This window comes from Schistocerca gregaria, chromosome 1, assembly GCF_023897955.1.
Source record: "Schistocerca gregaria isolate iqSchGreg1 chromosome 1, iqSchGreg1.2, whole genome shotgun sequence".
Taxonomy (NCBI): Eukaryota; Metazoa; Arthropoda; class Insecta; order Orthoptera; family Acrididae; genus Schistocerca; species Schistocerca gregaria.
Window position 1 is genome coordinate 143,253,266 of NC_064920.1, and position 26,372 is coordinate 143,279,637.

Consider the following 26,372-nt stretch of genomic DNA (forward strand, 5'->3'; position numbering starts at 1 on the left):
AAAGATAATCTAATGGGAAATGAAGATGTGCATTCATCATAGAATGCAAGACATTCAAATACACTGAGACAGAAAATAAAACTACATGTATGATTGTGCAGAAATTAATAGCAAGAGTGGGAATAAACATGTAGTTGGTTCCTTCTATCGACCACCAATTTCAGCCCCAGATATAACAGAAATCTTTAAAGGAAAACTACAGCTCACTAGTATGTATGTTCTCCAATAATATTGTCATCAATGGAGGAGACTTTAATCATTCAAGAATCAATTTGGATGGTTAGATCTTATAAGTGTTGGGTGTGACAAGACATCCTGCAGAAAAATGCTAGTAAATGCTTGCTCAGAAAACTTACAACAGATAGTCCGAAGTCTACTCAGGACAAAAATATGTTAGATTTAATGCTGAGGAGACCAACTATACTTGACTCTGAGGATGTCTGCATTGAAATTCTTATCAGTTACCATGAGGCAGTGGCAGAGCTATGGCTAAAACAAATAGCAGGATTGACCTATTCAGTAAAGCACTAAAGTTGACTATTCATCTCCAGGTGATGTGATAAAAGGGATGCCCTTGTCACCAGGACAGCAAGCATTGTTGATAACCTGTCAGAAAACAAAGAAGCCTATCCACAACTTGCCCAGATGGAAATTCAACACTTCTAAACTTCAACTTAAATCCATTGCTTGGGATTAAGAAACAATTTCTCAGTTAAACTGTCTGGTCATCTCTAATATGCAAATCAGGAGTGGGACACACTTTAGAAGGTCATGGCTGATTCATCTGAGGAAATAATTGGTTTTATAAAGAAGAAGACAAAAACAAGAATGTTTTGATGTAAATAATGAAGAAATTATGCATCTGATCAGTGCCAAAGGGGCAGCCCATTTATTAGTTCTTTTCAAGCTCCATCTTCAGAGTGAAGAAATCAACATTTCATGGAACTTAAAGGAAAATCTCAGGCACAAATTTTGGAAATCAAGACTAATAGGTGACAACAAAAAGCTAAAGAACTGGAAAGATTATGTGATGCTTGTGTGATGCAGAGATCAAGATGATATATAGCTCAACTCGATTCTCTTTAGGGACAGCGAAGACTGCTGACTATTTCATCACTTTAACTTATAATGGAAAAATCTGAGAGCATTAGAAGGAACTGTCCATCAGCAACCCCAAAAACCATGGATGGCCCTTCCACCCACATACAAAGACTTTAACAAAGCACACAATCATATAAGATCAAGAAAGGCTCCTGGTCTTGATAAAATCCCTCTGGAGTTGATGCAAAATGGAGGTAAACCCTTGAAGACTAGATTTTTTTAACACTCATCCTCTTAATTTGAGAAAATCGAGACATTCTTGATGACTTGAAAGTGCTGCTATTATCACTATCTTCCAGAAAGGTGATCATAGTGCATGTGGAAACTATGGTGGTAGATCACTGTTGTTAATTGCAGGTAAATTTCTCAAAAAAATTGTGTTGAATTTGTCCCATATTACTTCGGACAGAATTTTGTATGAATCTCTTTGTGGTTTACGAACCTCCCTAGGTGTGTCAGATATGAGCTGTGCTAGACAACTCCAGGAAAAATAAAGAGAGCAACAAGGTACTCACAGAACCTGCCCTAGGAGTGACTCTTAGACACAACACTGTAGCAGGTTGATCACTTTTCATATCTTGGAAGCATCTGTCTAAATGGTGTACCTGCAAACAGGATGTTGGTAGACAAATTGGGGCTGCCCAGGTGCATTTGGATGGTTAATGCACAATGTCTTCATGAATAAAGACCTAAATCTGCATACCAGACTCATGGTGCACACCGTTGTTGTCATTTCCATGATCCTGTATTACTGCAAAACTTGGACACTCTATTGCCATGATGTCAAAAAACTTTTGTGCTTCAACCAACAATGAGATACATCTTCAACATTTAGCAGGATGACCATGTGACCAAAAATGAGCTTCTAAAAAAAAAGGTGAATCTAAACAACATTCAGGCAACCATCATCTCTCATCAACCTAGACAGTCAGTACATGTTCACTGCATGAGTGATACCAGGTTCCTGCACCATGTTCTTTATGGCTGACTCTGCCCTGTTAGTAGACCTCATGGAGCCCTTTGTAAGCACTTTAATGACCAGCTAAAACACATCATGAATGTGAGTGGTGTAAATATACAAACATGGAAAGAATGTGCTGTGGACCGTTTACTGTGGAGGAACACTACATCCACTGCTGTGGTTGAAGAAGAATGCCGCAGACATGAAGAGGCCAAGCGACAAGCAAGGAAGCTCCATCAATTACAACTGCACCCTCCTTTAACCATTCAGTGTGACTTGTGTGGATGCATGTTTTCATCTACCTGCCTTGATCAATGGTATTCAGGATGTTACAAGAAAATTGTGAGTTGGATTTCACATGACCAATGTTTTCTGAATCCATACTAGTTAGCACAGAGGAGGTCATTTTGTCCAAGATATCTTGTCTGAGTTATATTGTTACTCCCTGCCCCCCATGAACCACGGACCTTGGCGTTGGTGGGGAGGCTTGTGTGCCTCAACGATACAGATAGCCGTATCGTAGGTACAACCACAACGAAGGGGTATCTGTTGAGAGGCCAGACAAATGTGTGGTTCCTGAAGAGGGGCAGCAGCCTTTTCAATAGTTGCAGGGGCAACAGTCTGGATGATTGACTGATCTGGCCTTGTAACACTAACCAAAATAGCCTTGCTGTTCTGGTACTGCGAACGGCTGAAAGCAAGGGGAAACTACAGCCGTAATTTTTCCCGAGGGCATGCAGCTTTACTGTATGATTAAATGATGGTGGCGTCCTCTTGGGTAAAATATTCTGGAGGTAAAATAGTCCCCCATTCGTATCTCCGGGCGGGGACTACTCAGGAGGATGTTGTTATCAGGAGAAAGAAAACTGGCGTTCTACGGATCGGAGTGTGGAATGTCAGATCCCTTAATCGGGCAGGTAGGTTAGAAAATTTAAAAAGGGAAATGGATAGGTTAAAGCTACATATAGTGGGAATTAGTGAAGTTCGGTGGCAGGAGGAACAAGACTTTTGGTCAGGTGAGTACAGGGTTATAAATAGAAAATGAAATAGGGGGAATGCAGGAGTAGGTTTAATAATGAATAAAAGAAATAAGAGTATGGGTAAGTTACTACAAACAGCATAGTGAACACATTATTGTGGCCAAGATAGACACGAAGCCCACGCCTACTACAGTTGTACAAGTTTATATGCCAACTATCTCTGCAGATGACGATGAAATTGATGAAATGTATGATGAGATAAAAGAAATTATTCAGGTAGTGAAGGGAGATGAAAATTTAATAGTCATGGGTGACTGGAATTCAAGTGTAGGAAAAGGGAGAGAAGGAAACATAGTAGGTGAATATGGATTGGGGCTAAGAAATGAAAGAGGAAGCCGCCTGGTAGAACTCTGCGCAGAGCATAACTTAATCATAGCTAACACTTGGTTTAAGAATCCTGAAAGAAGGTTGTATACATGGAAGAACCCTGGAGATACTAAAAGCTATCAGATAGATTATATAATGGTAAGACAGAGATTTAGGAGCCAGGTTTTAAATTGTAAGACATTTCCAGGGGTAAATGTGAACTCTGACCACAATCTATTGGTTATGAACTCTAGATTAAAACTGAAGACACTGCAAAAAGGTGCGAATTTGAGGAGATGGGACCTGGATAAACTGAAAGAACCAGAGGTTGTACAGAGTTTCAGGGGGAGCATAAGGGAACAATTGACAGGAATCGGGGAAAGAAATACAATAGAAGAAGAATGGGTAATTTCGAGGGATGAAAGAGTGGAGGCAGCAGAGGATCAAATAGGTAAAAAGACAAGGGCTAGTAGAAACCCTTGGGTAACAGAAGAAATATCGAATTTAATTGATGAAAGGACAAAATATAAAAATGCAGTAAATGAAGCAGGCAAAAAGGAATACAAAAGTCTCAAAAATGATATGGACAGGAAGTGCAAAATGGCTAAGCAGGGATAGCTTGAGGACAAATGTAAGGATGTAGAGGCTTATCTCACTAGGGATAAAATAGATACTGCGTACAGGAAAATTAGAGACCTTTGGAGAAAGGAGAATCACTTGCATGAATATCAAGAGCTTTGATGGAAGCCCAGTTCAAAGCAAAGAAGGGAAAGCAGAAAGGTGTAAGGAGTATATAGAGGATCTATACAAGGGTGATGTACTTGAGGACAATATTATAGAAATGGAAGAGGATGTAGATGAAGATGAAATGGGATATATGATACTGCGTGAAGAGTTTGACAGAGCACTGAAAGACCTGAGTTGAAACAAGGCCCCGGGAGTAGACAGCATTCCATTGGAACTACTGACGGCCTTGAAAGAGCCAGTCCTGACAAAACTCTACCATCTGGTGAGCAAGATGTATGAAACAGGCGAAATACCCTCAGACTTCAAGAAGAATATAATAATTCTAATCCCAAAGAAAGTAGGTGTTGACAGATGTGAAAATTACCAAACTATGAGTTTAATAAGCCACTGCTGCAAAATACTAACACAAATTCTTTACAGACAAATAGAAAAACTGATAGAAGCCGACCTCGGGGAAGATCAATTTGGATTCCGTAAAAATGTTGGAACACGTGAGGCAATACTAACCCTACGACTTATCTTAGAAGAAAGATTAAGGAAAGGCAAACCTATGTTTCTAGCATTTGTAGGCTTAGAGAAAGCTTTTGACAATGTTGACTGGCATACTCTCTTTCAAATTCTGAAGGTAGCAGGGGTAAAATACAGGAAGTGAAAGACTATTTACAGTTTGTACAGAAAGCAGGTGGCAGTTATAAGAGTCGAGGGGCAAGAAATGGAAGCAGTGATTGGGAAGGGAGTGAGACAGGGTTGTAGCCTCTCCCCGATGTTATTCAATCTGTATATTGAGCAAGCAGTAAGGAAACAAAAGAAAAATTTGGAGTAGGAATTAAAATCCATGGATAAGAAGTAAAAACTTTGAGGTTCACTGATGACATTGTAATTCTGTCAGAGACAGCAAAAGGACCTGGAATATCAGCTGAATGGAATGGACATGGTCTTGAAAGGAGGATATAAGATGAACAACAACAAAAGCAAAACGAGAATAATGTAATGTAGTCGAATTAAATCAGGTCATGCCTCGGGAATTAGATTAGGAAATGAGACGCTTAAAGTAGTAAATGAGTTTTGTTATTTGGGGAGCAAAATAACTGATGAAGGTTGAAATAGAGAGGAAATAAAATGCAGACTGGCAATGGCAAGGAAAGTGATTCTGAAGAAGAAAAATTTGTTAACATCGAGTGTAGATTTAAGTGTCAGGAAGTTGTTTCTGAAAGTATTTGTATATAGTGTAACCATGTACGGAAGTGAAACATGGACAATAAATAGTTTAGACAAGAAGTGAATAGAAGCTTTCAGAATGTGGTGCTACAGAAGAATTCTGAAGATTAGATGGGTAGACCACATAACTAATGAGGAGGTATTGAATAGAATTGGGGAGAAGAGGAGCTTGTGGCACAACTTGACTAGAAGAAGGGATCGGTTGGTAGGACATGTGCTGAGAAATCGATGGATCACCAATTTAGTATTGGAGGGCAGTGTGGAGGGTAAAAATCGTAGAGGGAGACCAAGAGATGAATACACTAAGCAGATTCAGAAGGATATAGGCTGCCGTAGGTACTGCGAGATGAAGAAGCTTGCACAGGATAGAGTAGCATGGAGGCTGCATCAAACCAGTCTCAGGACTGAAGACCACAACAACAACAACATCTTGTTATTATGTTTCAGCTCAGAATATGTTCTAAAATTTTGTAAAAAAATGATGTCAATAATATTATATGATAGCTGTGAAGATTCCTTCTGGTACCCTTCTTGTAAGATGGGTGTGACTTATGCTTTCTTCCAAACACCCCAGTGTTTTTGCTTGAGGGGTCTACAGTTAACTAAGTCATACATTCTGTATAGAATTTGAGAGTGATATCTTTGGGTTATAAGGCCCTTTTTCAATTTTAGCTGTTGCTCAACATGGCTGTAACTAATACGTTTATCACTCATCTTTGCAGTGATGTGAGAATTCTTAGTACACCTTCATAAAACAACATTTGAAAACAGGATTCTGTATTTATGGGTTTGCTTTGTTACCTCAATTTCAACTCCTGTGTCGGCTATGAGTTTGGAAATGTTATGTGCCACAGACCAAAATTTCTTGGAGTTTTATGAGAGGTCTTTCAGTAAGATTCTGCTATAGTAGTCATACCTACTGCGCAATAGCCACTGTTTTTTAGAAGTTTCTTTATGGAGACCGTGTACCACAGAGGGTCCCTCCCATCATGAACCATTCTCCTAGGCACACATTTCTCCAGTACCTGTTCAAATACTTTTCTAAACTTGAGCTACATTTCATGTACATGATGGTGCCCAGAGCTGAAGATTTCAAGTTTTCTCTCAAGATATGACACTACAGCCCCTTTATCTGCATTCATCAATGCTGGCAACTGAAACTCAATTCCAAGTATGCATAACATCTTCCTGCATAGATTGGGCATTTTAACTGAACTTGTGGATGTGTTTCTGATGACTGAACAGACCTGGCATAACACATGTATCCTCACAAATTGCATTGAATGGTTAGGAGGATGGGGTTGTAATTTACAGACCTTTCTTGCCTGTTGCTTGGTCTCTGTGGTGTTCTCCTTCAAACAAGATGACAATGGTGGATGCAGTATTCCTCCACAGTAAATGGTCCACATCACATTCTTCCCATGTTTGTATATTTATACCAGTTTTCTTCATGACATGTTTTAGCTGGTCATTAAAGTGCTTAAGAGGGGCTCCATGAGGTCTGTCACTAGAGCAGAGATAGCCACAGAGGATTTAGTAGGGAAGTCTGATATCACTCTAGCAGTGAACATGATGTAGGCACCTCAGTTGATGAGCGATGATGGTTACCTCATTGTTTAGATGTGCTTTCTTGAGAATCACAGCTTAGGGTACATTGTTTTGCTACCTATTGTTCACACTGTATCTCACTTTTTGTTGATGGAAGTGCTTAAGTACTTTGATATCACGCCAGTAGTGTGCCCAAGTTTCACATCTGAAAAGTTTTCACCTCATTACCACACCAACAATTAACAGTAAAATTTGTAACTTGATTCAGGATTTCTTGATAGGAAGTACACAACATATTGCACAATACAAAGCAGAGCTAATTTTTTTACCCTTTTCGAAACAGGTAATCCTGATTACATACCTTGTCAGCAGAATGAAAGAAATGACAGAGATAAGTGTATGGACAAGACAGGCTGATAGCTTTAGGAGAGATATGAATGTAATTATATGGAACAAGGAAGTCCACCTGAACAATAATAAGGAGGTATACCAAATATGATGTACTATTTCAAACCATGAAAAGTACAAGGTGGAATAACAACAATATGGAAAGGGAAGACTGCTACTTACCACATAGAGGTGACATTGAGTCACAGACAGGTACAGTGAAAAAGAATGCTAGAAATATTTCACTTTTGAATAAGATCCTTCTTCAGAAGGAGAAAACTCACACACATTCACACAACAACTCACACACATGGCCACTGTCCCCGTTTACTAAGGCCCAAGATGGACTAGTCTGGAGACGGACTTTGTGTGAAAGCTGAAATATTTCTAGCATTCCTTTTCACGATGCAGCACCTTCTCTGTGTATTGAGTTGCAACATATCCTTTCCATATTTTTTAAAGGACATCATATTTTCTATTGACTGTAGAAATTATTTATTTCACAATTGTAGTTTCACCCTTAGGGCCATTATCTTGTGATACTGCAAAATATTTTGGTTCAGTATGTCAGATTTTTAAAATCCTTTGACATGTATACGTGCCTTTATCAGAAGCAAGCCTTTTCAAACTGTGAAGTGTGATCATTCACTCTACAGCCTTGCTCCAAGACTGCCAGTGTGTCAGCCATTTGTCCACCCTGCCCACTGGAAATGTTGCATAACCCATTACTCACATATGGGTAAGAAAGCTGGAACAGCCCTGTCTACAGAAACTGAAGATGACCTCAGAACCACGGTGGAAAGTATCATTCACACTAAAATGAGCTACAATATGCAGCCAGTTGCATCCACTGTGTTCAGTAGCTTCTGGCAGAGCCTCTTCCATGTCTTGGACAAGAACTCCAGGCAAACATACCGACTGCACACTAGCCTTCTTCCAACATACCTGGTATTTCCCTGAGGAGCTTCATTGCTTGCCTGTGTTGAAGCTCCCAGTGACCAACTGTCCACCTTCAGTGCTTACCCAGATTAGGCAGGAAAGTCTACCACAGTCCCAAAAGATGAGAAATTCCTTGCTGGCTTAGATGTGTAATCGTCATCACAAGCAGCATCCCTTGCACGTTAAGGCGTAAGGTAACAGCTGTGTGGCCAGTTACAAATTTGCCTTCTGCCCAGAGATACATCATCCTTCCACAGTCTGCTACTCACCCTTGAGTAAGAGCAGATCAGTTAGATATTGGCATCTGAAGACACAGTGACTGAGGTAATTCCAGTGACATAGCAGATGTTATAAGTGTAATTGCAGGTAGCTCAACATCTTTGCAGTTTCGGACAGCAGCCTGAAGCCTTCAACTGTTGCTTCTGTTTGTTCCCTATCAGTGGCCAGTTCATCTGGTGTCTGCACACAATAAGCACAGTTCATATCTATTTCCCACTCTGTAAAACTGTATAAAGCACGAAAAACATCTACTTACCAATGCAGACACAGACTAACAAAGAAACTGCAAACAGATCACAGCAAGAGAACAAACTGTCTGACTATGGCACAGAAGACAGTGTATATCTACTGTTAAAATTATGGGAGAAACAGCATATAAAAAAATGAAATATATGCTAGAGTCAATGGAACAAGATCCCTGGCACAAAAATGAAATATATGGTAGAGACTATGAAGCAAGATCCCTGGCAGTTGGCAGCACTGTTGCCAACTTTCAGCTGTGAATCACAATTGGCTACAGGTGTAACAATTCTTCTATAGAGCTATGACAACACAGACGCATGTACACATAATCACGTTACCTGATTGGTTTAAGTATGTGCACGACACAGCCAAGTGCACTACATCTCCTGGGGATCTTCTTCTGCTGACTCTGCTATAGCTATGTAGTCTCTTAGTTGGTGGTGAAGGCAGTGTTACTAAGTATTGTCACACAAATGAAAAGTGCAAGATACAGTAACTCACTGAATGCAGGCAGATGCACAGCACACAAACAAGTGCACATCTTCTAGCACATTGTCATGAATTTTATACATTATTTCTTCAAGAAGATCTCTACTGGGCTTCTAGGATAATGCACAATATTGCTTATATTGCTAGTACAACCACATTTAAATTCATTATTCATAATAAATAGTCCTGAATACAGGTGCAGAGGCTCTATAAATGTCCCTTATCTCGTTGTGTATCTAGAAGAAATATTTTGTCAGTGCTTGATATTCATCTCTAACCGTATCTGTGAAATGTGACACTGTGAGCCACCAAGAATCAACTGTATGCGTTAGACAGTTTGAACAAAATCATTACTAGAATCATGCTTACTGACAGTCATGCTGCACAACAAAATTTTTCACTGTTTTGTAGAAACTGGTCTGATTCATCAGTTCACTTTCCCATAAAGTAACACATACGGTCCACTCACATTAATTTCACCATGACTTATGTTTGACTCCAATGTGCAATAACCATTCATAGACAGCAGGTGGCAGCATTAGCAGTGGAGGCTATATAAAACATGTCAGCAAACATGGGAAACAGTCATTGCCGTAAAATGGAAATGGAGCAATATACCTGACCTTCTAAAGGGCATTACCATTGGTATTCAGGTCAAGGCCTGGGTTTGTAAACTGCTCACATGCTGTCATGGTTAAAGTACACCAATGAAGGCAAAACGGCACTATCCAAAACCAGCATTAAGGCAACTGTGGTACACCAGGGGCCATAGATGACAGTGGTGAATGACAGCTTTGGCGTAGTGTATGGGCAAATAGACTGTTGAGCAACTGACCACCCAGATGAACCAAGGGATTGCCAACAGCATCTCTTCAATGATCTGTCAACGAACATTGCTGCAGATGGGCCTTAACAGCAGTTGCTTAGTTCATGCACTTACACTGACAGCTGTACAGTAATGACAAAGGCTAGAATTTGCATGCCAACACCATAACTGGACATACACGGAGTGGCAATGGGTATCCTTTTCAGAAGAATCACATTTTGTGCATCATTAAACAGGTGGCTCTCGTCGTGTACGGAGTGAACCATCTGAAAGCAAACACCTTGTATTAATTGTCGGAAGGCTCCAGGCCGGAGGAGGGAGAATTATGCTTTGGGGAATGTTTTCATGGCATTCCCTAGGTGATTTTGTCATTCTGGAGGGTACAGTGGGTCAACAAAAGTATGCTCTTATCCTTGGGGACCACATTCACCTCAACGTGCAGTTTTTTTTTCCTTAATGTGATGGCACATAACAGCAGGATAACGCAAAGTGGCACACAGCTTGCAGTGTATGTGCTTGATTCATAAACCACTGGGATGACACCAAACACCCTGGATTTCAACTCAATTGAGAATATGTGGGGCTACCTCAATCGGGCTGTTCATGACTTGGATCCTCAAGTAAGAAACCCAGCACAGTTGGCCACATCCCTGTTGTACCTTCCACAACCTCATTCTCTCTCTTCCTGCACCTCTTGTAGCAATCCACTCTGCAAAAGGTGGTTATTCAGGCATTTGACAAGTAGTCAGTTTAATGTGATTGTACAGTGTAACTGGTTTACTGAAAATAAACAAAAATCAAGTGTTGGTAACTTTACAGTGAAATGTGGCTCTCTGAACAATTTAGATATCAGTAAAGCGCTGTAGATACAAAGAACTATGCAATCACTAGCTAATGGTCTGAGAAGGGTTGAAGCACTGATGGCAGCTTTCCTAGGAAAATTGCTGCTTGGGTAAAGTGGATAACACAATAAGTGCACTAAGACAAAATAATAAAAGATTTTGGTTAATCTACAGTTACATTCGTACTCTCCTAATCACTGTGAAGTGCATATCAGAGGTACTTCCCATTGAGCTAGTTTTTAGGGGTTCTTTCCATTCCATTCATGTATAGAGTGCAGATGGAATGACTTTAAATGCAACAATGCACACTGTAATTAATATGATCTTGTCTTTTCAATGCCTACAGGAATATTACATAGCAGGGGGTTGTAGTATATTTCTAGATTCATTATTTAAAGGTAGTTCTTGAAACTTTGGTAGTAGGTGTTCATGGGATGGTTTGCAACTCTCTTGAAGTGTCTGCCAGTTTAGTTTTTTCAGCATCTCCACGACCATGAGTCAAACAAACCTTTGACCATTCATGCTGTCATAACCTGTATCTGTTCAACATCTGCTGTCAGTTCTATCTCACAAATGTGATTGAATTGTGATAGGATGGGTTGCACAAGTTTTTTTTTTTTTAGCAATCTCCATTGTACACTGATTGCATTTCTCTAGCAGTGTGCCAATGAATTGATGCCTGCTGCCTGCTTTACCTATGACTTATGGATGTATGTGATCATTCTATTTCATATTCCTCCAAATTTCACACTCACACTTAGGTGTTTGTATGAGCTGACTGATTCCTGTTGTGACATGTTGATATTATAGTCATAGGATACTGTAGGCAAGCTGTATCCCGTACCTTATGATTCTGCCACACAAACTAAAAACAGAAACTGCTGTTATTGACACAGGGTACTCTACCACTCACAGGTAAAGGTAAGAGTACCAGTGTGTTAGGAATGAGACAAGGCTATCGGCAACCTTGGAAGAGTAATAATGGGAAGGAATGGTGCAATGGTTTTATTTAGTACCATGGAGGAACATGTATAATAAAGACTTTATATTATTATTAAAGACTTCATATAATAAAAGGATGGATTGATATCGTATAGACGATACCTTGAATCACACATAGCCACAATGAAAAGTCTGTTATGCACATATGCTTTCCAAAATAGAAAATACACATACATTCACACAAGCGCAACTCTCACGCACTGCCTCTGGCTGCATTTGGCCAAAGGCTTAAATGTATAGCAGTCTTTTCATTATGCCTTTTTGCGACTCAGTGTTCCCTCTATATTGTGAGTAGCATTCTATCCTTTTCATAATATAATTGTTATTCCATCCTGAAAAGACTAATAATTTGTTACTGAATATCAGTGACACTTTAATATAGTATTAAATTATGATTAAAGTTGCAGCAATTGTTTAAAAAGATTGATTCTGCATGTAAAATAATGATTAAAATGCATTAGGAATAGGATAGATTGCTATTCACTGTAAAGATGACCCATTGAGTTCCAAACAGACACAAGGAGAAAACTGTTACACATGTAGCTATCAGCCAAAGCCTTTGTCATCAGCCAAAGCCTTTGTCATAAAAGGAAACACACACAAATTCATGCAGGCAAGCACACCTCATGCACACTCGGCTGCCACCACCAGCAGCTCCAACCTGACGGAGTAACAGGTGGTACCATGGATAAAGTATGAAAAGAATAGTTTTCTACTCATCATATAAAGGATTCCAGTTAGAATTGCTGGTGGTGGCGGCCGAATGTGCATGAGTTGTACTTACCTGTGTGAATGTGTGTATGTTTTCCATGCTGAGGAATGGTTTGGCTGATAGCTACAGGGATAATAGTCTTTTCATTGTGCCTTTTGCATCTCAGTGGTTCATCTTTATGATGAGTGCCAATCTATCCTATTCCTAATATTGTTGTTATTCCAACCTGGAGTTTCCATTGTCTAGTAAAATGTATAGCAGTCAAAAGTGCTTTTCCTCAACACTGATAAAGGGTAGCAGGCACTCTTAACATAGCTGAAATGATAAAAGTCTAGTACAGTTGAGATTTTGGTCTGTTATTTAAAGTTTCTTTTTCTTTACAAAGATTAATAATACTTACAGTCTTTTTATATTGCAGATGTGGAAAAGAAGCACATCTTAGTACTCGTGCTTCTCAAGGCACACAAGGGCAGGCAACTATGTTCCGTGTTGCACGTGATGATGCCGAACGACAGATATGTGAAAAACTGAAGCAGAAGCTGGATGAATTTCTGGAGCTGGAGAATTATGATTGGATGTTAGTGGAGCCCCGTGGTCATGCTTCTAGTTTCATCACTGATCTGATTGCCTTTCTAAACAGTATTTTCCAATCCTTCACTAATCTTCCTGTAAGTGTACGTTGTAATACGCAGGTTTTTTGATCCATGCTTTATTTCAAGGCATGCATAGTTTTACTGGTAATAAGGTTTTCAACCAATTAAAGCAATAAACTATTTTGTACGGTTAGGTTTTTGAGAGATTTTTTGAAATGTACATGTCCTAGGAAACATGACAATTCAGTAGCAATTAATGTTAAAGGAACCTGGAGTCTTGTTTACATGTCTGCATAAATCAGATCTGAGTGCTCCAGAAGCATTACGTCTTCAGTATAAACATCAGGATTGTTTTGGTGCAAAAGTCACATCTGGATACATAAAACCATGGTGAAATTTATGGAAGTAGGCAGCAAAAGGAAAATGGTGCAGTAGCTGGATTTACATTGTTTGTTCTTATGGAGCCATTGTTTTCGGTGACATTGCTGATGTTGTTGATCCACAATTCATTCAACTGTGGCAACTGTTGAGTAGCCGACCGGCGTGTCCGTGCGGTTCTTGGTGTTTCAGTCTGGAACCATGTGACTGCTACTGTCGCAGGTTCGAATCCTGCCTCGGGCATGGATGTGTGTGATGTCCTTAGGTTAGTTAGGTTTAAGTAGTTCTAAGTTCTAGGGGACTCATGACCACAGATGTTAAGTCCCATAGTGCTCAGAACCATTTGAACTGTTGAATGCAAGCGACTCTAGGTGCAGTCATTAGACTTTTCTACCATTGACCTGCAACCTGTGGAATTGTGCTTGCTGTGGAATCACTGTAGCTTGTCAGTTCAAATCTGATCACCAGCAAGCATTTGTTACCTAGTATTCGTGATTTCTAGAAAGTGCTTGGGACTTCTTGTGTTTATAATAAGTGTGCTTTCAATACTAAGTGTTGTGGTTCATGGATGACTGTGCTTTCCGATTTGAATGTGCTTATGATTAGGGCATGAGATTGTTTGGTGGTGATTCCATGTACTTCCAGACATCTACATCACAATGGCTCCAATGAGGCAACTTAAAGGTCATCAACTACACAGACAGGAACCAGAATACATTGTTCCCATGTTTCATATTTGTCAAACCAACAGATTCCAAAACAGCACTAAGTTGGCTGCACATCAAGCGTCCATCATTGTTTTCTGGAGACACTGGCCAGGACCCGACAAAATAGCTAGAAGTGTTCCACCATGTCGCCAAATATAAGAGACTGTATGACATGATGATGCGTACTTTTATGGGATGGCACAATACAACATTGGTCTGAGGACAGCAAATAGTAGATCGATGTCTAGGACAGATTGCAGGCTGATCTGAAGAAAACATTTGTTGACTATCAGCAGCTTAATCAACATAGTGGAAGAACAATTTAAAAACAGGGCCCAGTATCATGGGGAAACAACAGTCTTTTGGTCCTATGCCACATTGTAAATCCAATGACAGGAATTGACAGAATCTTACACTTGGTAAAATAGTACACAGAAGACATGTGCCAAGCTCTTCCGGTAAAGGATGTCACAACAACAGAGGAATTCATGAAGTGGTGCCAGGACATTGAGGAAATGCAAAAGAAAAGAGGTGTGACTGAATCTTGAATATGGTTCCTATGGCAGTTGTGGGGGACCACTATGGACAACAATTACCAAGATGTAAGGATACCTTATCGATGTCATCATTGACAGTCAACCTGCCTGGGTGCTAGTACATTATGTTCCGGTACACAAAAGGGATAGCACTGAAAGTCACAAATGGAAGATATGTGCAACTGACTAGAACATTTGTTGCAAGATTAGCTGTCAGTGAAAGAACACAGCCCTCTGAATTTGTTGTTTTAACAGAATGTAGTTATTCTCAGATGGGGCTTATAGGCATCAAAAGCAGTCATAGACTGTGGAAGATCAGAGCTACAGATTGACAAAGCTATTTTAACAAGCACACATAACAAGTATTACTCTGAACAGTTGTTTGCTGTTGAAGACATTGTTATTCCACCATCATTAATTAAACCAATTTACATCATCAATCTAGATGCTCAATTCAACTGTGAAGCTTTTGTTGACTGCAAAAAGCTGCTCAGGCTCACAAAATAAATCTCTATACCAGCTACAATCATAGCATTGCAATTGGTCAAGAAGGCCTTTGGATCATTAATTGTCACAACCAGTTACAACTCATCCCTAAAGGTACATGCAAAAGGACAGCCGAACTAGTCCAGGACGAGCAGTTCTGTTCCATCGCCAAAGAATCATACTCTACTACCACTACAGACAATGCAGTGGAGGACGCTACTAGTGAACTGTCAATATGAGCTGACCTGATAGAGGAACAATGTTGGTTGGTTTTAGGTGTTCTGTGCTAATTTTCTGGCACTTCGAAATCCAGAGTGAAGAAAAGACACACTGAGCACCAGTGATAAAGCACCGTGTTAAGACTGGGTATCATCAACCAATTAGGCAGCACTCTTATAGGTATTTACTGACTTAATGGCAGATAATCCAGCAGCGAATTGACGCATGGTGCATGGAATGGCAATTGAATCTCAATGTAGACAAGTGTAATGTGCTGCGATTACATAGAAAGATAGATCCCTTATCATTTAGATACAAAATAGCAGGTCAACAACTGGAAGGAGTTAATTCCATAAATTATCTGGGAGTACGCATTAGGAGTGATTTAAAATGGAATGATCATATAAAGTTGATCTTCGGTAAAGCAGATGCCAGACTTAGTCATTGGAAGAATCCTAAGGAAATGCAATCTGAAAACAAAGGAAGTAGGCTACAGTACGCTTGTTCGCCCACTGCTTGAATACTGGTCAGCAGTGTGGGATCCGTACCAGATAGGGTCGATAAAAGAGATAGACAAGATCCAAAGGAGAGGTGCGCTTCGTTACAGGATCATTTAGTAAACGCGAGAGCGTTACGGAGATGATAAACCACATTTCGAAAGCTTCTGTTCCCTTCTTGTCTAAACTATTTATTGTCCATGTTTCACTTCCATACATGGCTACACTCCATACAAATATTTTCAGAAACGACTTCCTGAGAATTAAATCTATACTCAATGTTAACAAATTTCTCTTTTCCAGAAACGCTTTCCTTCCCATTGCCAGTCTACATTTTATATCCTCTCTACTCCGACCACTGCTTCCCTTTCATGCCCCTCAACTCTTATAACTGCCATCTGGTTTCTGTACAAATTGTAAATACCCATTCGCTCCCTAGTTTTTACCCCTGCCACCTTCAGAAATTCAAAGAGAGTATTCTAGTCAACATTGTGAAAGCTTTCTCTAAGTCTACAAATGCTAGAAATGTAGGTTTGCCTTTCCTTAATCTAGCTTCTAAGATAAGTCGTAGGGGCAGTATTGCCTCATGTGTTCCAATATTTCTACGGAATCCAAACTGATCTTCCCCTAGGGCAACTTCTACTAGTTTTTCCATTCGTCTGTAAAGATTTTGCGTTGGTATTTTGCAGCTGTGACTTATTAAACTGATAGTTCGGTAATTTTCACATCTGTCAACACGTGCTTTCTTTGGGATTGGAATTATTATATTCTTCTTGAAGTCTCAGGGTATTTCGCCTGGCTCATACATCTTGCTCACCAGATGGTAGAGTTTTGTCAGGACTAGCTCTCCCAAGGCCGTCAGTAATTCTAATGGAATGTTGTCTACTCCTGGGGCCTTGTTTCGACTCAGGTCTTTCAGTACTCTGTCAAACTCTTCACGCAGTATCATATCTCCCATTTAATCTTCATCTACATCCTCTTCCGTTTCCATAATATTGTCAAGTTCATCGCCCTTGTATAGACCCTCTGTATACTCACTCCACTTTTCTGCTTTCCCTTCTTTGCTTAGAACTGGGTTTCCATCTGAGCTCTTGATATTCATACAAGTGGTTCTCTTTTCTCCAAAGGTCTCTTTAATTTTCCTGTAGGCAGTATCTATCTTACCCCTAGTGAGATATGCCTCTACACCCTTACATTTATCCTCTAGCCATCCCTGCTTAGCCATTTTGCACTTCCTGTCGATCTCATTTTTGAGACGTTTGTATTCCTTTTTGCCTCCTTCATTTATTCCTTTTTTAAATTTTCTCCTTTCATCAATTAAATTCAATATTTCTTCTGTTACCAAGGATTTCTACTAGCCCTCGTCTTTTTACCTACTTGATCCTCTACTGCCTTCACTGCTTCATCCCTCAAAGCTATCCATTCTTCTTCTACTTTATTTCTTTCCCCGATTCCTGCCATTTGTTTCCCTGAAAATCTGTACAACCTCTGGTTTAGTCAGTTTATCCAGATCCCATCTCCTTAAATTCCCACCTTTTTGCAGTTTCTTCTCTTTTAATTTACAGTTCATACCCAATAGCTTGTGGTCAGAGTCCACATCTGCCCCTGGAAATGTCTTACAATTTAAAACCTGGTTCCTAAATCTCTGTCTTACCATTATATAATCTATCTGAAATCTGTCAGTATCTCCAGGCTTCTTCCATGTATACAACCTTCTTTTATGATTCTTGAACCAAGTGTTAGCTAAGATTAAGTTGTGCTCTGTGCAAAATTCTATCAGGCGGCTTCCTCTTTCATTTCTTACCCCCAATCCATATTCACCTACTACATTTCCTTCTCTCCTTTTTCCTACTACCGAATTCCAGTCACCCATGACTATTAAATTTTCGTCTCCCTTCACTATCTGAATAATTTCTTTTATTTCGTCACACATTTCTTCGATTTCTTCGTCATCTGTAGTGCTGGTTCGCATATAAACTTGTACTACAGTAGTAGATGTGGGCTTCGTGTCTATCTTGGCCACAATAATGCGTTCACTGTTCTGTTTGTAGTAGCTTACCTGCATTCTTATTTTTTATTCATTATTAAACCTACTCCTGCATTACCCCTATTTGACTTTGTATTTATAACCCAGTATTCGCCTGACCAAAAGTCTTGTTCCTCCTGCCACGGAACTTCACTAATTCGCACTATATCAACTTTAACCTATCCATTTCCCTTTTTAAATTTTCTAACCTACCTGCCCGATTAAGGGATCTGACATTCCACACTCCGATCCGTAGAACACCAGTTTTCTTTCTCCTGATAACGACGTCCTCTTGAGTAGTCCCCGCCCGGAGATCCGAATGGGGGACTATTTTACCTCAGAAATATTTTACTCAAGAGGACGCCATCATCATTAACCATACAGTAAAGCTGCATGCCCTTGGGAAAAAGTATGGCCCTAGTTTCCCCTTGCTTTCAACTGTTCGCAGTACCAGCACAGCAAGGCTGTTTTGGTTAGTGTTACAAGGCCAGATCAGTCAATCATCCAGGCTGTTGCCCCTGCAACTACAGAAAAGGCTGCTGTCCCTCTTCAGGAACCACGCGTTTGTCTGGCATCTCAACAGACACCCCTCCATTGTGGTTGCACCTACGGTACGGCTATCTTTATCGCTGAGGCACGCAAGCCTCCCTACCAATGGCAAGGTCCATGGTTCATTGGGGGAGAGGGGGGGGGGGGGTTGTAATGCTTAAGTCACATCTGTGGTTATAGCTTTGTCACAGTTGCTACCAGATTCTGCTTTCTTTGTTATGTACTTCATTGCTAACATTAAGGACATGACAGAATTAAATCGTGTTTCTGTATTATCGATTATTGTGAATATTACACAGGAAGTTGAAGTTATTCAAAATTCCCATGTATTGAATACAATCATGTTTACACCTACAAAATATGGATAAAATTACCAGGATTATTGATTGATTGTAATGCAATGCGAAAAATACATGTATAATTAAATTCAAACCTGCTTATATATGACAAACTAAACTGTGTGCTGGACAGGATATAAAACCAAATCAGTGCATTTTGTGGACAGCAGGCCTGTAATTACAGTATCCGAGCCAAACTCGCAGACTAATTCAAAGCTCTAATGCTTCACAGATTCCTCCCCTCCTTCCAAGTTCTGCTGAGGATCTCCTGCAGTTTAAGTGGGCCTTACGTGCAGAGTGGTATAGGTGGGCTTTGGCTTGTCCATATATTCAAGGTTATTACTTTATTCTCTGCAGAGTATGTATTGATGATATCTAATAATTTAAAACTGAGTGCCAGGCTTTTACAGAGAGCAAGAGAATTCATTATCGGTAACTTCAGTTTCCTTCTTATACCCCCTTGGTGGGGAAGATGGAAACAGTTGTGCTGTTGTGATACATCGTAAATTATTTCCATTGTTGAGACAGCATTTTTAAGTTTATTGTCCTCTTGTTATCATAAATTTAAAACAGAAATATTGCCTTTATCTTAAACAAGAATAGAAGTATGACAGCTGAGTATCAGGCAAGCAGGTATGGGAACATGTTTTCTTCAACAACCCAGCCCACTGTCGGTCTGGAGTGCAATGAGCTTGAAATAAACATCTGACTGACTTCAGAGCATTCTTTCTATTAATTCTGTTATTCTCTAAGACTGTTTCATATGAACTGAGTCCCTTTTATTTGTAGCTATTCTGAAACAGTTAGGTTGCACTTTTAGATTAATTCCTTGCATCTGAATGCTGTATACAGGTTTGAAATTAAATGATGGAATTTTACTAGGTGTGCTGTGCTTTGTTCAATATCTGTGAAACGCCTAATGAAAAATAAAACTAATAATGTTATATTTAATTTGATTTTGCCTTTTTAAGTTCCTTAAGGTGCCCCCCTGCGGGTTCGGGGGTAAGAATAGGCCCGCGGTATTCCTGCCTGTCGTAAGAGGTGACTAAAAGGAGTCTCAAACGTTTCGGCCTTATGTGATGGTCCCCTCTCTCAAATTTTTTCTGCAGAGTGAGCCGATTGGGGAAGGGCGCCTTACATGGTGCACTGTATCTGTCGTGCATTGAGACCTTTAGCCAGCTTTCTCGTCGTTGCAATGGTGTCCCGCTCGTTTTCCATCTCTTGGGCGAAGATACGTCCCTGGGTGCGATTACCACGCTACACTGTGCAATGTTGCTTTCCGCTGCCACGACGATCTTATACATTTTTGCACCTAAGATCCAGCATGGTAGCCAGTTTGTTGTGGTGGGGCCGCCATGTACCCTGTTGGTTGTAGCCCCCTGACAACACCGGGATCACTCTACTGATGCCTGCGCCATTTACTCCCCATGTATGCCAAGGAGTAGATGCCCATCTCCCTGGGGCATCAGGACTCCTGGCAATGGCCATCCTGCCAGGTGGCTCTTGCTGTGGCTGGGTGGCACCCATGGGGAGGGCCCTTGGTCAGAGTAGGTGGCATCAGGGCGGATGTCCCGCAATGAAGCGTGGTACATCATCTCTTGCTGGTGGCGAGCCACCAGCAGTCTCTAAGCGTTCAAGGGCTCATGTTAAAGCTAACGTTCATGACCCCAAATCGTTCCCATCCCTGGCCACACCATGGGAGGAACGAAAGGCAATGAATGATAGTGACATGTGTTCACCCAGGTATCTCATCTGTACCAGAGCTGATGGGGAATCCTTTGTATCCATGAAGCCTCTGTTCTTTGTAGAGCATTTGGGGGACAAGTTTGGGGAGGTGGAGGGCTTGTCTAAAATGCGCTCTGGGTCAGTTTTGATAAAAACAGCATCCTCCGCCCAGTCATGCAGGTTGCTTGCTTGTGACAAGTTGGGGGATGTTAACGTTACCATCACACCACATGAGAGTTTAAATATGGTCCAGGGTGTTATTTTCCATAGGGACCTACTTCTGCAGTCTGATGATGAGCTGCGCGCCAAATTAGAGCGTAGAGGTGTTCATTTCGTCTGGCGCGTTCATCGGGGTCCGAGGGACAATCAGGTTGCTACCAGTGCCTTCATCTTGGCCTTCAAGGGTGATACATTACCGGAGAAGGTCAAGGTGATGGTCTACCGTTGTGACGTCAAGCCCTATATCCCTCCCCCGATGCGGTGCTTTAAGTGCTGGAAGTTCGGCCATATGTCTTCCCGCTGTACTTCCAGCCTCACATGTCGAGATTGTGGACGCCCATCTCATCCCGATACTCCATGTGCTCCGCCTCCCATCTGTGTCAATTGTGGAGAGCCTCATTCACCTTGTTCGCCAGACTGCAGGATCTTACAGAAATCATGGAATATAAGACCCTGAACCGACTGACTTACACTGAGGCTAAGCGGAAATTTGAACGGCTACATCCCGTGCGCATGATGTCATCTTATGCCTCCACTGTCACTCCTGCACCAGCTCCTTTAGCTGCACCACAGACAGTCAGCTCTCAGTGTCAGAGGACCTCACCTGCCCCCTTGATGATGGGGGCCCCTTCTCTTGCTGTTGCTTCCACACCATCTACCTCAGGAGCAGCACACACTAAACCACCGGGGACACCAGTCCCCACTTCTAAGTCAGAGAAGTGTAAGTCTTCTTCGGTTTCCCTCGCTCGGAAGGGATCCCTTGGGTCACTCCCTTCCCAGGTTCCTACCAGCGGCACAGCAGACACCAACCAGTGGCTGAAGAAGCCACAGGCCGCTGGTCGTCGGGCTTCGCGATCATCTTCGGTTCCAGAGACTGACTCCAATAAGCCCTATCAGCAACGACAACCAAAGGAACAGCGAGACAAAACGACACTGAAGCCCCGTAAGACCAAAGCACCTGCGATGGCTCCTACTCCACCACTACCTACAAGCTCTGTGTCTGAGGATGAGGTGGAGATTCTTGCGTCTGCTGAGGACCTCGATCTCGCCAGTCCCTCAGACGCAATGGATAGCATTTGCACGCTTGCTCCATTGGAGGCAGCAGGTGACCCAGTGGTGTAATCTGCCTTCGCAGTCCCGTCACGCCTTTCTCAGCCATGGACAACACCATCCTCCAGTGGAACTGCAGCGGTTTCTTCCACCTTCTAGCTGAGCTCTGCCAACTTATTAGCCTTCACCCTTTCCTCTGCATTGCTCTGCAGGAAACTTGGTTTCCGGCAATGCGATCCCCCGCCCTCCGTGGCTATCGGGGTTATTATTAGAACCGGGCAGCTTATGAAAGGGTGTCTAGTGGCGTCTGCATCTATGCCCTGAACTCTTTTCACAGCGAGTCTGTCCCTCTCCACACACCTTTAGAGGCTGTTGCTGTTCGGGTGTGGACGCCACAGGCCTTTACCTTCCACCGGATGGTGATGTCGCGCAGCATGTCCTGGCTGCTCTGATAGCTCAATTGCCGCCACCTTTCCTGTTACTGCGCGACTTTAACGCCCATAACCATCTGTGGGGTGGGTCAGTGGCAACAGGTCGAGGCGCCATCGTTGAGCATTTATTGGCGCAGCTCGATCTCTTGATCTTAAATGATGGTGCCTTCACACACTTCAGTGTGGTGCATGGCACATACTCCGCCATTGACCTTTCCATCTGTAGCCCTAGCCTCTTACCGTCTGTCCAATGAATAATGCATTACGACCTGTGTGGTAGTGACCACTTTCCGATCCTTCTGTCACTGCCACAGCGTCAGTCTTCTGGGCGCCCTAGCAGATGGGCTATGAATCAGGCTGACTGGGACTTGTTCTCCTCCATTGCCGCTATTGAGCCTCTCTCTAACGATGCCATTGATGCAGTGGTTCAATCGGTCACCACCGACATCGTTACTGCTGCCAAATCCACCATTCCTCGTTCTTCTGGGTCCCCTCGGTGGCAGACTGTGCCTTGGTGGTCGCCTGAGATCGCTAAAGTGATTAAAGCTCGCTGGCGGGCGCTCCAGCGTCACAAGCAACATCCCTCAATTGAACACCTTATCGCCATCAAACGGGTGCGTGCGCGAGCCCGCCACATTATCCGCCAACGCAAGCAGGAGTGCTGGGAGTGGTATGTGTCCACCGTTGTCTTCCATGTCACTCCATCGCAGGTCTGGGCTAAGATTCGCCGCCTCTATGGCTATCGGACCCCTGTCAGTGTCCCTGCGCTCTCACTGAATGGAGCAGTTTGTACTGACTCCGATGTCATTGCAAACCACTTGGCAGAGCACTTTGCTCTGAATTCCACTTCTGCCAACTACCCCTTGGGCTTCCGCTCCATTAAGGAGCGGATAGATCGTCGGAGTCTTTCTTTTCGAACCCACCATCCTGAATTGTACAATGTTCCATTCAGTGAGTGGGAATTTCGCAGTGCCCTCGTCGCTTGTCCTGATACCGCTCCTGGGCCAGATAGCATCCACTCTCAGATGCTGAAACACCTTTCAGTGGACTGCCAGTGACGCCTCCTCAACCTTTACAACCACATTTGGGTAGAGGGAGGTTTCCGTCGCAATGGCGGGAAAGTCTTGCTGTCCCCATTCTGAAACCGGGGAAGAACCCTTTGGAGGTGGACAGCTACCGTCCCATTAGCCTCACCAACATTCTTTGCAAGTTGCTTGAATGGATGGTGAGCCGGCGCTTGAATTGGGTACTGGAGTCTCGGGGCCTTCTAGCTGTGTCTCAGGGTGGGTTCCGTAAAGGCCGCACCGCCGCCGACAATCTGGTGACCCTGGAGTCAGCCATCCGTACTGCCTTTGCCCGTCGTCAGCATCTGGTAGCTGTCTTTTTCGACATGCGGAAGGCATATGATACGACATGGCGTCATCACATCCTTTCTACACCTCATGGGTGGGGTCTTCGTGGCCCTCTGCCGATCTATATCCGCAATTTTCTGTCGTATCGTACCTTCCGCGTGCACGTCGTGGCCTCATATAGTTTCTCCCGAGTCCAGGAGAACGGTGTGCCACAGGGTTCTGTTCTCAGTGTCTGTCTGTTTTTAATAGCCATTAACGGGCTCGCTGTGGCCGTGGGAAATTCTGTCTCTGCTTCCCTGTATGCTGACGACTTCTGCCTTTACTACAGCTCTATTGGCATTGCAGTTGCTCAACGTCAGCTACAGGGCGCAATCCACAAGGCACAATCTTGGGCTGTTGTGCATGGTTTTCAGTTTTCGGCAGCCAAGACCTGCGTTATGCATTTCTGCCGGCGATGCACAGTTCACCCGGAGCCGCGGCTTTATCTTGACGGCGAGCTTCTTACAGTGGTGGAGTTACATAGGTTTTTGGGGGTGGTTTTTGATGCCCGGTTGACTTGGCTGCCTCATATTCGGCAGCTTAAACAGGCGTGTTGGCAGCATCTAAATGCTATGCGATGCCTGAGCCACACCAGGTGGGGTGCCGACCGATCTACTCTCCTACGGCTTTACCAGGCGTTAATCCAGTCCCGTCTGGAGTATGGGAGTCTGGCTTATGGCTCAGCATCCCCATCTGCGTTGCGGCTGCTGGACCCCATCCTCCACAGCGGGATACGCCTTGCCACTGGTGCCTTCCGGACCAGCCCTGCGGACAGCATACTTGTGGAGGCAGGTGTCCCTCCCCTGCGGTTACGACGCAACGTTTGCTGGCCGCTTATGCTGCCCACGTTTTAAGCTTGCCTGGGCATCCCAACTATCGTCTCCTGTTCCCAGAACGTCGGCCTCAGTCAGGTTGTACAATCGTCCGAGTCAAAGAGCTTCTTTCCGGGCTTAGGGTTCTCACTGTTCCACCTCCTTTCTGGGCCACATTGCGTACTCCCCCGTGGTGTGTTCCTCGCCCTTGCCTTCGGCTCGACTTGGCACAGGACCCGAAGGACTCAGTCCCTCCAGAGGCCTTCCGACGTCACTTTTATTCCATCCTGGCCACGTATCAGGGCTCTGGCGTAGTATACACTGATGGTTCGATGGTTGCTGGTCGTGTCGGTTATGCACTAACTCTAGGGGACCATTCTGAACAATGTTTGGTGCCGGCTGGCAGCAGTGTTTACACTGCTGAGCTGGTCGCCATCTTTCGTGCCCTAGAGTATATCCGCTCCTGCTCAGGTGAGTCCTTCGTTATCTGTAGCGATTCCCTGAGCGGTTTACGAGCTCTCCACCAGTGTTTCCCTCGTTCTCGTCTGGTGAGTCCCTGCATACTCTTGCGCGTTGCGGTCGCTCTGTGGTCTTCGTGTGGACCCCAGGCCATGTTGGGATACCCGGCAATGAGAATGTTGAGCGCCTGGCGAAAGAGGCCACCAGTACACCATCTTTGGACATTGGCCTCCCGGAGACAGATTTGCGAGCGTTCCTACGCAGCAAAATTCTGGACCTTTGGGACACTGAATGGCGCGCCCTGCCTTCATGGAACAAACTTCGGGCCATCAAGGAGGCTACCGGTGTGTGACGCTCCTCCTTGCGGGCCTCTCGCAAGGAGTCTGTTGTCCTCTGCCGGCTGCGCATTGGGCACACATGGCTGACACACGGCCACCTATTGCGACGTGAGGACCCACCTGTATGTTGCTGCGGCTCCGTTTTGACAGTGGTTCACATTTTATTGGACTGTCCAATTTTAGCTGTGCTCAGGCAGTCGTTCGCACTGCCTGACACGCTCCCTGCGCTTTTAACAGATGACTCTGCTATGGCTGACTTAGTTTTATGTTTTATTCGGGCAGGGTTTTTTTATCATTTAATCTGAGTGTTTCTGTTGTATTTTATTGTTTTTTGTTGATTCTGGCCTTTGGCCTACGATTTTAAACTTAGTTTTTAATGTGTTCTTGGTGGTTGGCCTTTTTTTTTTATCCCCATGGTCGGCCAACCACCGCCACACTCTGTGTGGTTTTACTTTGTTTTGTCTGTTCTTTGTCTGAGTATTTCTTGTCCTGTGTCGTCTTTCCTGTTGTTCGTTTTTCTTCTCTTTAGAAGGTTTTAGTTTTTTGGAACAAGGGACCGATGACTGTAGTAGTCTGGTCCCTTTAATCCCACAAACCAACCAACCAATCCTTAAGGCGGCATTCTGTCAGCCCAAAATGTTTAGAGACCGGATTAAGAAAAATAGAGAAACATTAAGATAGTGGCATAGTCTCCCCCATGTGAATACAGCATACATCACATTCATACAACCACATGAGACTGTTAGAAAAGTTCTCCTTCAGGATGTTGCTCAGCTCCCATGCCACATTGGTTTGAATGTCAGTTATGTTGTCAAACTCACGACCCTTCATATGAATTTCTGCTCTTCGTCATTTTGTGGTATGCTCATATTGATAACACAATGTCTTGTCACCTGTGAATATTGCTGCATAAACTTTCCCGGCGTAATAATTCATTGTATTCATATCGAGTCTCCAGCCGAACATCTCGTCATCTGG

General features: G+C 42.9%; 1 protein-coding gene across 3 annotated transcripts in view; it reads left to right on the forward strand.

Moving 5' to 3' along the window:
* LOC126334924 (exocyst complex component 6B) overlaps positions 1 to 26,372 on the forward strand; it is a 151,055-nt gene that overhangs the window by 117,487 nt on the left and 7,196 nt on the right. For all 3 annotated transcript variants that reach the window (XM_049997660.1, XM_049997670.1, XM_049997650.1), the window contains exon 13: positions 13,059 to 13,308. In XM_049997660.1, coding sequence (XP_049853617.1) covers positions 13,059 to 13,308 — 250 coding nt within the window. The remainder of the gene's footprint in view (positions 1 to 13,058; positions 13,309 to 26,372) is intronic.